The 12409-nt window shown below is 54.7% G+C and overlaps 2 protein-coding genes across 4 annotated transcripts in view; one reads left to right on the top strand and one right to left on the bottom strand.

Annotated features, from left to right (window-relative positions):
• FANCI (FA complementation group I) overlaps positions 1 to 3332 on the top strand; it is a 24246-nt gene extending 20914 nt beyond the window's left edge. For all 3 annotated transcript variants that reach the window (XM_014886337.2, XM_088172611.1, XM_088172610.1), the window contains 3 exons: positions 917 to 1012; positions 1547 to 1672; positions 2412 to 3332. In XM_014886337.2, coding sequence (XP_014741823.2) covers positions 917 to 1012; positions 1547 to 1672; positions 2412 to 2477 — 288 coding nt within the window. In that variant the 3' untranslated portion in view covers positions 2478 to 3332. The remainder of the gene's footprint in view (positions 1 to 916; positions 1013 to 1546; positions 1673 to 2411) is intronic.
• On the bottom strand, positions 2094 to 12409 carry POLG (DNA polymerase gamma, catalytic subunit). Its single transcript, XM_014886336.2, has 22 exons — positions 11814 to 12409; positions 11321 to 11516; positions 10771 to 10938; positions 10384 to 10530; positions 10088 to 10167; positions 9479 to 9661; positions 9203 to 9363; positions 8861 to 8984; positions 8566 to 8790; positions 8304 to 8424; positions 8060 to 8131; positions 7835 to 7951; positions 7497 to 7657; positions 7353 to 7406; positions 7147 to 7264; positions 6572 to 6707; positions 6215 to 6461; positions 6012 to 6134; positions 5554 to 5725; positions 5090 to 5298; positions 3900 to 4057; positions 2094 to 2903 (listed from the first exon to the last, which is right to left on the bottom strand). The coding sequence occupies exons 1-22, from the start codon at positions 12395 to 12397 to the stop codon at positions 2842 to 2844; spliced, it is 3618 nt and encodes a 1205-aa protein (XP_014741822.2). The 5' UTR covers positions 12398 to 12409; the 3' UTR covers positions 2094 to 2841.

Raw genomic sequence — 12409 nt, 5'->3', positions numbered from 1 at the left:
AAGTAAAAATAAAATTAAATCTACTGTAACTTCAGAGAAAATTCTAAAAAAGCACGAACAAAATACAACCAAAAAAACACAACAAAAAAGCCATCTTCACTAAATGCAGCTTAAAATCTCATGGACATGAAACAAAGGTCAATCTGGATAGTCTGCCTTGTCTGATATTTTTATCATTTGGGGTAAGCTATGAAATTACAGATATAGGCTAATATATTGGAACTGATATTGCAACCACTTTAAGTGTTTCTTAATTTTATCAGTTAAAATATGAAGGAAGGAATGGATTCCACTAAAGTAAAGCAGTTTACAATGACTAGATTATTTGTTTGGGAGCAAGTGAGCAGGCTGGCAGGTTCCTGGTCCTTGATGTCCTTTGTTTGTGCTCCCAGACAGCATTTTCTCTGTCTCGTCAGCTGTCCTAGACATTCTTGTGATGTTAAGGGTTTAAAAAAGCCACAAGTATGATCTTCCTAGCTCTTCCCTGAGTGTATGGAAATGGGCTGAAATGCTGTGTGTCCTTTACCACTCTGTCACCATGGGGAATGAACACCAGTGGTGGTAAATAAGCAGGACAACAATGTGGTGAAACGTCAGGGTGCTCTTTGCTTGAATAGCCCGTGCTTGTGATGCCTTGGGAGAGCTGGAGCAGAGGAGCTGCTGACAGGGATATCAGGGCTGTGGACTGCAGGCAGAGCACAAAACCATGCACAGGAGAGCCTCACTGCAGAACCATCCTGGGAGTCAATTTAAAACCAGTGACAAAGCTGGCAAGGCTTGCTGGATGGGGCAGGACTGGTACAGAGCAAGGCTACTGAAGACTTTTCTAAACTGGGAATGTTGAGGTCTTCATGTCATGCTACAGTGCCATTGTGCCCTTCCAAATCTGCCCCATCTCACTCCTCTCATATTTCAGGCCAAGGTGCTTCGGGAGACCAAGCCAATCCCAAACCTGATTTTTGCAATTGAGCAATATGAGAAGTTCCTTATCCATCTCTCCAAGAAGTCAAAGGTAATGTAAAGCAGAGATCTTCTGGGACCTGAACCTGGTAGAACAGTGGGATCAATGGCATGGTGGAGGGCTGCTGTTAAATTCTCTAATACTCAAATTAGGAAGGTGTAAGGACCTTTCAGCCCTTGCCCATGCTCTTGGTCCAACACTGCTGAGTTGTTGCAACATTGATACCAGCCCATGCCAGCATCAGTCCTATCTGTGACCTGTGGTTCCTGGTGGAGCAGGAACATGCACACCTCGTTCCAGCTTTCCTCATTCTCCCCCAGTCTGTGTCGTGAAATGTACCACAACGAAGTCCTACATGAGAGTGAGAGTAGCTGGCAATCACATGGCTTTTAGGAAAATGTAAATGGGCCCCTGGAATGCGTGGGGGCAGGTGCTTTTTTACCCACTTTGTGCTTCAACCCTGCATTATTACTGTGATGTGCACTCTCCCAGTCCTGTGCAAAGGACTAGGCAGGGTAGAAAACCAAACTTAAGATGCTCGTGGCTTAATGTTTTCCCTGCCTGGTTCCCCCTTGGTTGCTGCAGGTGAACCTGATGCAGTACATGAAGTTGAGCACCTCCCGGGATTTCCGCATCAACGCGTCCGTGCTGGACAGCGCCCTGCAGGAGCACAACTCAGAGGATGCTGAGAACGAGCCACACAACGACCAGGTCAGAACTCATTTAGCTGCTTTTACTGATAGCTTTCCTCCTCTCCAGAAGCCAGCTGTATTTGTGAGTTTTGCAGGAATGTGTGAGGTTAGAACAGCTTGTCTTTCCCGGGTTAGCTCTCACTTTAATACTAAGCTGACAGGAAGGAGTGAACAGCTTCTCTCAGAACACCCCCTACACCCCAGCCCTCTGCTTTGAGTGGCCTTTATCTGCATGCACCAGCTCTGTGTCCCTGGTCTTGGGGAAGTGAAACTGTTGGCCAGGATCAGACCTTTGCAGCATGATGCAAAGTGGTTTTGTATGCAAAACTTGGCAGGGCAAATTCTGCAAGGCATCATTCTCCTCAGACCCATCTCTACTACATAGTGCTGGTGAAGGCAGTGCAGCGCACTGGCTAAGAAAAATAAACAAATTACTCTGCTGATTGTCCAGGTTTTTATTGTTGCTTCTGTCCATATTTTCCTGAGTGTTTCAACAAGCCAAAATACAGGACAGAGTCCCTGTTCTGTGCCACTGGTAGCCCGTGGTCTAAGTTCCAGCATGAACTGGAGAGGGGGTGGCCCATGAGGAAAGTCTCAGTGGCTGACAGGAATCCCATATTCAAGTAATTTTGTTAGTGAGAAAAAAAGAGCTAAATCCTGTTCTGCACAGCTGGCTTCTTGTTCTAGGTAAACATTCTTTAGACTACCCACACAAAAACAATCACACTCTACTGCTGCTCTCTCCCTCCTCTCTCCAGAGCAGCACAGCAGAGCAGACAGATGAGAACCAGGAACCCAAAAAGAAGAGACAGAGAAAAAAATAAACTGGGGTTGCTGCCACTGCCTCCTCTCACAGTGCCCATTGCATGGTGGACTTGTCTTGGTCTCAGAGGCTGCAGATATGGAGATGATGATTTATTGCTTCTCTTGCCAAATACTTCTGCCTTCTTTGTGTCCATGGGAGAGCAACTCTGGCCCCTGTCTCAGGTTTTACAGCTGGCTGCTGCCATCAGAAGTGCCTCTGCTGTTTGAATGTGCTGCTACGAAAATCTTCCTCAGGAACATCTCTTCTTACAGCAAAATGGAAAGGGAGTGACTGAGATCAGTCCCTGCCAAAAGATCTGCTTCTGAAAGGACAGGGAGGCTTTGGCACACGGTGTGGACAATTGTCCTGGCACTCTGGTGTCGTCATTGCTTCTCCAGCGAACCTTTGGTTATTTCAATTATCTGATATATATCCAGTGCTTCCCCTGGAAGACAAGGGGACAGTCAGTTCCCTGCAGTACACTGAGACTGTGCAACGTAAGAGAGCAATGGTTGGGATTTGCTTTAGTTCAGAGCATCTAGCACAGAAAACCCTAAATTTATTCAAACTTGTTTTGTGTGGTGGTGAGAATGCAGAAACCAGCACCAGTAGGGAGCTGGGAACATGAGCTGTTCTGCCTTCGAGTTGAAGCTGCTGTGTGCAGCTCCTGAGCAGTGAGAGGCCACAGCTTCCTCTGCCCTGGCTGGTTTTGCACAGTTTTGCTGTTACGTTTTTGCTTACCCTGATTGTTATGCACTTGTTTAATTTGCCTTGTTCTTGGTGAAAAGTGCCCTTTTTGCCTACAGAGCACAAATCCTATTTCTAAAAGCACCCTTTGCCTGTAAGAGTCCTAATAAAAGTTAGGGGTGGAGCATCTGATGTGTGCAGTGACTGAGAGAACAAATCTGAGGGCAGACTCTTCCCTTTTATCTGGGAAAGAGCTGTTGCACAGTGAGGAGGAGCTGCTTTCCCAGCCACGAGTTAAATGTTTGCTTGCAGCAACTGGAGGGTTACATTGAGTGCAGATAGGGATGACTTGAGGCCTTAGGACTGCTCAGGAAGCACTCAGCAACACCAGAGTTCTCTGAACAGAGCTATGCTCAGCTAAGGGAGAGCAGAGAAGGAGGGATAGGAATGACAGATAGACAAGGTTGTTGAGGTGCTACTGTGGGAGAACAGAGCCAGGCCTGGCTCATCACTGTCGCAAACATTTGGAAAGCAGCAGCACAAACTGCTCAAGGACTAAGGAAAGAGGGGCAGGCTGCAGCACGGTGGTAGCCCTGTAAGTCAGATGCTATGTCAGGAACCAAGGGGCTCATGAGCTGCCTCAGTTGAACACAGGAGCCCTCAGGGAATGACAACTTAGGCCAAGTGCTCTGCTTAAGATGGGGAGGCTCGTGCAGAGGAGATTACAGGGGCAGCTTGCACAGACACCACTCACCTTGAGGGATGCCATACTTCTCCATCCCCATGGGATTTGATGGGGTCACGCAGTTCATGGTCACCTCCTTCCTTAAGCACTGGTCAATATCCACTGCACTGAAGAAAGCCACTGACTGTGGCAGATCCTGGAGGCCCAGTTTGTAGGCAAACATGCACCTGGAGAACAAGAAAGCAGGTGGGACAGTGCTGGACATCACCCTTGGCCTTGTCACGCCCAGTTCCAATCAGCCACATTTAACCAAACCCTAGCAAGCACCCCTCACGGTATTTTGCACCCACAGGTGTGGGACAAGGCACCTCCTGGATTGCAGGAGGGTCAAGTATTGCTAAAATGGGTATGGGAGGAACAGTAATGGTGCCTCTTTGGGAAAAGGGAAGAATCCAACCCCTCACTGCTGGCTAATCCTCTCTGGCAGGCAGAGCAGATGCAGGATTTTCCCAGCAGGAAGCCCTGTGCTTGCAGGAGCCAGCACAAAGGCAGGGACGTCAGGGTGCCTGTCCCTGCTGTGGCTGCAGAAAAGCTGTTTGTGGCATTCCTGCCTCCACACAGGAGAAACAGCTCACCTTGGCCAGCTCCTGCCTAACCAAATTCCCCACAGTGCTGGGAGGAGAATTTGGCAAAACTGGCTGTGCCAGAGCTGGATCAAGAGGAGCCCTTGGAGGTCAGGAGCTTTGCAGACTGAGCTTAGTTTTGTGTGGGGCAGGGAAGCACACTATGGGAGGGGTGACAGTGCCGATGTTCACAGCAGAGATGAGCCAGGCCTCTTGCTGTCCCCTCAAAGCAGCAGGGGATGAGGGATGGGACAGTTTCAGGCTCCCAGCTCCTCAACCAAGCCCAAAGACTGCTGCCATGTGACAGCTGCAGACCTGAAGGGAGCAAGAAGCAATGTACGTGCATCCCAGCAGAGCCAGTGACTGGCCCCATCCCTCTGCAGAGCCAAAAGCTGATATCTCCCTTTTGCCAGCAAGTTATCCCTGGGAATCAAAGCCGAGGTCCATTTATAGCCACCTGAGTCACATACGAAGGAACTGCAGCCTCCAGTGCTGCTAACTTTCCCTGAGCAGAAGAAAACTGCTCTGCACCAGCTTGCTGCAAGCAAAGCCAACCCCAGCCCCTGGGGCTTGCCTGTCCCACTCCAGAGTCACTGCTGCTCCTCCCCAGCAGACACCAGAGCCATCACATCTCACCTTGTGAGGAGGTTGGTGATCTGCAGGGCCAGGGCTGCCCGGTAGCGATCCTGGTGCTGGACCAGGTACCGCACCTCGTCGTGGATGCTGATGCAGAAGCGCCCGTTGATGTCAAACTCCTCAAACAGCCACTTCATGGCAACCAACATGAGGTGCAGGTAGTCAACAGCTGAGCTCTGCACCACCCAGTTCACTCTGCTGGTCACAAACTGGTGAAAGGGAAGAGATGGACAGAGAGCACTGCAGTCAAGGGCATGGGTACCCATTTCTCCTGGGAGAAATCTGTTAAACTCTGGGTGGTTGGGTTTTCTTGATGGCATGGAGATGAAGTCACAAGGGGTTTCCTGAATGGCTACAAGAGCCTAGTGGGCCTCCAGCAATCTAAGAGGGGCTCAACATCAGGTATCCATTTTGGAACAGATAAGCAAAGCCAAAATCTCAGCATCCCAGAGCTTCATCCTTACCTCCCCCTTGACCATGGCAGGCTCCAGGGCCCTGCTGATGTGACAGCCCAGCACTGGGGTCTGTGGGGAGGGGGATAAGGCAATGCTTTCCAGCTTGTTGAACATCTCGGACTCAGTGCCTCCAGCCCACACTCTTTGCTCCACCACATTCCACTTCTTCCCCTGCCGGGACCTGTGGGGCAGAGGGGAGGTTTGCTGGAAGAGTGGGAGGGGGCGCAGGTTCCCATTTGAGACCTTCAAACACTCCCTCCTGGTTTGGGGCAGCAGGATGAGACCCTGCTAACTCTTCATTGGGGAAGTGGGTGAGGCTGACAGTCCCTAAATCAATCCCCCTTGGCCCTGGAGAAGCAGGAAGGGCAGACCAAGACTATGCAGCCCCACCTCCCTTCTCTGCCCACTGCCCATCAGGCTGCAGCCCTCTCTGCCTCACATCCCCATGCAGGGTCAGACCATCTCACTTTTTTATGGCTTCTCTCTGGAGCCGCTGGACGTCCTGGCCCGACACCGACCCATCCTCCGCCCTGTCCACAGCCAGGTCCAGCTTCGTCACCAGCCACTCCCCTTCCTCAGAGAGGTGAAACCTGGAGGAGAGAGCAAGTAACCCAGCTGCCGTGGAACACTGCCACCAACCACGAGGGCGCTGTCCCCGGGCAGCACCCACCTGCGGATGCCCTTGGTGACGGCGTACATCTGCTGGGCCTTCTCCCGCGCCTGCTGCTGCGTGAGCCGGTGGTTGAACTGCATCAGCAGCCGCTCGGCAAACGGCTGCCCCGCCCCGTAGATGCGCCCGTAGTTGAAGACCTTGGCGTGCTCCCGGCTGATGCCCACGGTGGCGGCCGTCCTGCTGTGCAGGTCCGTGGCGTTGCTCTTCTTGCCCTGCAGAGTCATCCAGCCAAAAGCTGTGCAACCTGCGGGAGGGGAGTAGAGGTTGGACACCAAACGGGATCAGGATGAGGATCAGGAGGATCACCCCCCTGTCCAGCAAAGCCTCTCCCCCCACAGTACAGCCCCAGCTCACCATGCATGCCAGCGAACTGCGCCTCGCCGAGCACAGCAGCGATCCACAGCTCCTGGGAATCCACGTCTGCTCCCACCAGGGAGTAGCCAGGTGGCACCTGGACCATGGCTTTCAGCTCACTGCCCACCCGGTCGGCCTGCAGGACACGATACCCGGGTGAGCACATCCCTCTCCTCTCCTCCTCCATGGCACAGGAGCAGCCTTCCTCTCACAGCCAGAGTGCTGGCACAGCATTCCCTGGGCCCCTAAGTTTTGCTCTCAGTGTCAGGCTTAACACATGTGGAGCATCACCCACTTGGTTACTCCAGCAAAGAAGGGAAGCTTGAGAAAAGACAGAAACTGGTACATTGGTATTTTCTTCCCCTTTCACCACATCCTGAAGCTCCAGAGCCTCTGCCCACTCCTTCCCTTCTCCCCCATGAAAGCACATCAGCAAGAGAACACCAGCCCTGGCCCTGCTACCCCAAATCCCAGCATCCATACCCAACTCCTATTCCAAGCCAAGCAGCCCCCATCAGTCCAAAACACAGAGGGAGCCCCAAAACAGTCCCACAGGGATCCAAATGTGGTCATACCCGGGCGTTGCTGGCTGTCAGCCAGGTGGGCTCCACCGCCCGGCGGGTGACAGTGCCTGCAGTCACCACCTGCGGCAGGATGGCTCCGTAATTGTCCTCCTCGTTATAGTCAGGATGCCTGGGACAGAGGCAAGGATGAGCATCACCTGCAAAAGCCCTCCTGGCGCGGGATAAAGGGAACAACAGTCCAGATTTGGGTACCGTACCTGGTCACCACACGAGGCAGCTCCCCTTTCTTCAGCCACACCACCATCTGGGAACTGAGGGGACACATGGCAGGTGAGATGGTGAGCCTCTGTGCATCCACATAAGCTCCCCACACGTGTGTCGCCATGAAAGCAGCTGCTCACCTGATCCGCTTATGAGCATTCCTCCAAAACGAGATCATTTTGTTAATCTCGAGGGCTCTTGTCCCGTGCGTGCGGCCCACAGCAGCCCGCAGGGTGCCATCCTCCATCTGGGGCAGGAAATCCTTGGCAAAAGGGCTTCCCACGTTGTTATCGTTCCCATCCTTTAGCAGCAAAAGAGGTGTCAGGACTCAGCAAGACACGACTCCACATCAGCAAAGCTCTGCATCCTCCTCTCCCAGCTACAGAGAAGGATTCGCCCACCCAATCCCATGGGATGAGATCACACGGGTCCCAGCAGCACTGTGGGGACAAGAAGAGCCCCAGGAGCCCGAGCTTGCCTTATGAGGCAGCTTGAAGAACCAGCACCCAGGGATGTTGACATCATTGTAGGGACCATTGCCATGGTGGAACGAGGGCTGGCTCCTCTCTGTGCACTTCAGCTCTTCCATCTCCTCCTGCAACCAGCAAAGTGAGGCAAGGCCAGGAACATTTTCAGGTATGGCAGGAGAGGGAAATCAAGGAAAGACCAATCCACCATCCCATTCCACAGAACCCCCCCTTACCAGCACCAGGCTCTGGTCTGCTTTGCTCATTTTCTCCTCTGGATCCATCTCAATCCGGCTCAGCTCCTCCATCTGTGGCAGAGAGGGACCATGGGGAAGCCAGATCAAACACCAATCCTCCAGTAACCCTTATTAAAGGGAATTTCTTACTTGCTGCGCACAAGGCTAGTTACTGCATGCACACAGGAAGAAGCACAGCCCCACACCTCCCTCCCACCAGGGAACCCTCCATCCCTTCCTTCACCTTCTGCCACATCATGCTGCTGTCCATCACCAGCAGCTCGTCCTCTACAGCTGTCTCCAGCCTCAGGGGCTGCTCCTTGCCCTTCTCCAGGCAGTGCTGCCTGTAAAGGTTCTCAATCACCCTGGCAGAGGAGAGGGCAGGGCTGATGCACCCACAACAGGAACCAAAGGCTCTGGGGCAGCACCTGGGCAGAGTGCCAGGGAGCTCCCAAATACCCCCATGGGGCAGTTCCCAGCCCGGCACCCCATGACATCCCTCTCACCTGTGTGGGCAGGAGGGGCCATCGGTCTCTACAGAGGCTGCTGGCAAATTGTCCTGCCGTCCTGGCACCAGGTATCCCCAGCCATGTTTTTCTGAGTAATGGAGAGGGAAGCCATCCCAGGCCAGGCGCATCAGCTTGGGGGTCACCCTCATCTGCAGGCTGATGAGGCTGGGGCCAGGCACCCACCCCTCCTCCTCCAGGCGTGGGCACAGCTTGCGGTACCAGCTGGGGAGCACCAGGGATGGGTCAGAAATTGCAGGGAAAGCCCTGGGGACACACAGGGTCCCCAACTCACCCCGGGTGGCCTGGCAGGTGCTGGAGTCTCTTGGGTTGCAGGGCAACCGTCTCCTTCAGGCGCTCCAGACAGAGCTGGCTTGCTGAGACTTTCTGCTCCTCTTCCTCGCTGGGGGGACCAGGGTCTGATGGGGCAAGGAGAACTGGCTTGCCAAGGATGCCCTCTATGCCACCCTTCTGGGGACACGGACATCAAAACAGTCCCCCATCGCATGCAGCAGCATGGGACCTAGGCCAGCAATGATTCACCCTACAGCAACAACAAACCTTGTCCCTTTGTGTGGGCAGCCCTGGGAAGGCAGCCCTGGAGCATCCCTCATCCCCAGGGATCACCTGTGCTTACCCTCCTGCCACTGCTGTGCTGACTCTTCTGCATCCACTGTTGCTGGGGAGACTTGGCTGTTCCCATCCTGGCCTTTCTTCTTCTTCTTCCCTGGATTCTTCTTTTGCTTAAACTCCTGTATGTCCCATTCAAGATCCCAGAGCCAAGGGTCATCCTTGTACCTGATGTCACACCACTGTCACACCACAGCTTTGCTCCTGTTCCTCACACCCACCCACAGCCCCCCATGGACCACATGGTGCCTGAGCTCCTTCCTGCAGCCCCAGCCCATGGTACCTGTGCTTGTGCAACAGCTGGCAGGCATCGTTGGCCAGGTTCATCAGAGACTTCTTCATCTCCTTCTGCAGCTCCTCATAAATACCCTGAGCATCGTTCAGGTACTTCTTCCAATTCCCATTGACTGGCAGGTAGGACACTCCCATCTCCAGCATCCCTGCAAATGTGACAGGGTGGGGGCACCTGGACCCCAAAGCAGCAAGGAATTAGACATCTGCCAGAGGAGACCTGCTCTGGAAACACCAACTACCATAGATATGAGTGTGTCTTCATCTAGAGTTTTCTAGCCTCACACAACCCTCGACACTCTTCCCCTAAACCATAAGGATCCCTGTATCTTCTGCTTGCCCTGTGCAACAATCCCAAAACTGTATCTCTCCAGACTGCCTCAGGAAGCCTGTTCACCTCCCTCAGCCGTTGTGCTGATTTTACTCTTGCTCACCTACGTGGGAGAGGTCTGAAGTCCCTCCTGAAAACAGGTTAAGGACACTCTAAGGACCAGAGGAGCTACATCTCATGCTCAGAGGGACCATGACCCTTGACCCTCCTCACTGCCCACCAAGCCCACAGCCCCTTGGCCAACACCAGCCAGAACCTGGCAGCTCTCACCTCTCCATAAACAGTGGCAGCTGCTCTTGAAACACCTCATGTGTGGCTTGGACATCACGGGCACAGTATGTCATCAGGTCCTGGGGACAGCAGCAGGTGAGAGCAGGCAAAGCAGCCACCCCTCTGCCAGCACAGGGCAGGCATCGGGGCTGCAGGAGCACAGAGCCAGTCACAGCCCCATGCACACCCAATGCTGCAAGAAAGCGCAGCAAAATGGACACTACCCCAGCAGCTACCACCCTGATCCCCCCTCCAGCTCTTGCTGCCTGTCAGGATGGTGGGATGGCCTCCTGCACCTGGAAATCATTCCTGATGTCAGCCATGGTGCCCTTCACAAATATCTCCCGTGCCTCCTTCTCCAGCGGCTCCCCCCCGACGTAGAGGGCGTGCACATCAGCCAGGTTGTTGATGCTACTGACGTGCACCCAGTCCCACGAGGTGATCTGTGGACAACAGGGGGGTCACACAGTGTGGGAGGGTGACCAGCTGCAGCCAAGATCCAGAGGAGTAAAGGATGCTGCTGCTCCAGCTTAAACCAAGGCCACCTTATCTGAAATGTGCTAGAACAGCTTCACTCGGTGGAGCTGCTCCAACAGCTCCCACTCTGCCATTCCAGGAGCAAACAGGAGCACACAGTCCCCTGGCACCCACAGCACTGCCAGCAGCTCAGCTCCCTCACTCACCGCTGGCCCCTCTGCCTTGCTGCGTGTTTTCTTCATGTGCGCCTTGACCTGCTGCAGCCCCTTCCTCTTGCCGTGCTTGGCAGCCATCCAGAGGCTGCGCTGGAAGCCTGTCAGCCCCGAGATAGCCATGTGCATGCTCATGGTGTCCAGGAAACGCATCTTGGAGCCCTGGGACACAACACAGTGGCAGAAAAGAGAGGTTTTGGGATATGCTGGAGGAGCTGCAAGTCCTCTGCTCAAGCTACGTTTGCTAAGGGAAACTTTGCCTCCCACATTCCCCTTTTGAGAGCCAAAAGCATCCCTAGTGCAGGCTGTCAGTTGCTCAGAGGCATCTGCCACATCCCCAGCTGCCACCCTGCAGCCTCCAGCAGCCCTACAAGTGCAAGAGTATCTTCCTCTAAAGGGATCCAGCCTCAACCTGTTCTGCAGGACAAAGTGAGCACAAACTTGGGGTACCTGTGCAGAATGCATCTGTCAAAATAATTATGCAAATTATTATATGGGTAAGAAATTGCAGCTGCCAGTACAAGGCAAAGGCTCAATGGATTACCTGGATAAGGTACTGCTCCTTGATGAACGCCCGGTCAAAGGCCACGTTGTGTCCCACCACCACTCTCTCCGTCCAGTCCTGTTTGCTGGAACAGCTGGCACCTGCTGGGCTCTCCATGGGAATGAGGTCAGCCAGGGTGAGGTGGCTGGACCAGGAGTAACGCTGCTCCAGCAGCCGCCTGCTGCACCACGAGTACCTGTGGGGGACACGTGGCACCCACAGCTGTCACAAAGCACCCACAGCGCCATGGGGTGCTGAGCAGGACCCCATCTGTGTGAGGGAGGTGACCAACCCCGGAGACTGCTCTGCTTGCCAAGCAGGACACACATCCCACATCCCAGAGCCACGCTCTGGGGCTTTGTTGTGTCTTCCCTGCAAGCCAGCAGTGGATTGCAGGCAGAGACTCTGCTCGGGACCATCCCCATCCTCTGAAAACCGTGTCCCCCCCCAGTCCTGTTGTGACCCCATCGTCGCTGCTGGCACTGCATCTCACCAGGCGTGCGGGGACACCGCCACGGCCAGCGTCGGGCAGTGGCCATCAGCCACGCACACCTCCACATCCAACACCAGCGCCCGATCGTCAGGGAAGTCGACAGGCTCTGCTTGCCCCTGGGGGCCGTAGCGGGTCCAGCCCAGCTTCCACGCCCACTGCTCGGGCAGCGGGGGTAGCTGGCAGCGCAGCAGCTCGTTGGCCGCCTCCAGGTAGGGCAAGCTCTGCTTCTGCGCCAGGAGCCGAAAGTGCTCGTCGATGTTGTCCCCGTACATGCGGGGCAGCTGCAGGTCCACGTCGGGCAGCGTGGAGGTCTCCTTGCCCCACAGGTCGTGGCGCTGCAGGTGCTGCACGCTCCGCTGGACCTCCTCCGCCGAGTAGCGCACCTGGGCTCCGCGGAAGATCTGCTCGTGGAGGCTCCTGGACAGCATCTGGATGTTGAGGGGGTTCATGCGCCGCTGGCCCGCGGCCGGCTCCGGGCTCGGCTCCTGCGGCAGCGGGCGGCTGGCCGAGGAGCTGGACGGGCATCGCCGGGGCTGGGGGCTGCAGCCCCTCACCGGGCGCATCCAGGACACGCCTCTCATCATCTCCCTGCTCCG

The sequence above is a fragment of the Sturnus vulgaris genome, chromosome 13 (assembly GCF_052056855.1).
Source record: "Sturnus vulgaris isolate bStuVul1 chromosome 13, bStuVul1.hap1, whole genome shotgun sequence".
Classification (NCBI taxonomy): Eukaryota; Metazoa; Chordata; class Aves; order Passeriformes; family Sturnidae; genus Sturnus; species Sturnus vulgaris.
The sequence above is the reverse complement of the archived record's forward strand: the minus strand, read 5'-3'. Positions and strand labels throughout refer to the sequence as shown.

Coding starts and splice junctions, on each gene's coding strand:
- POLG (XM_014886336.2), bottom strand. CDS start 12,397: ATGATGAGAGGCGTGTCCTGGATGCGCCCGGTGAGGGGCTGCAGCCCC. Junction 5,726..6,011: donor CAGAGAGAAGCCATAAAAAA/GTGAGATGGTCT, acceptor TCTGCCCCACAG/GTCCCGGCAGGGGAAGAAGT. Junction 2,904..3,899: donor GAAGTATGGCATCCCTCAAG/GTGAGTGGTGTC, acceptor CTTGTCTTCCAG/GGGAAGCACTGGATATATAT.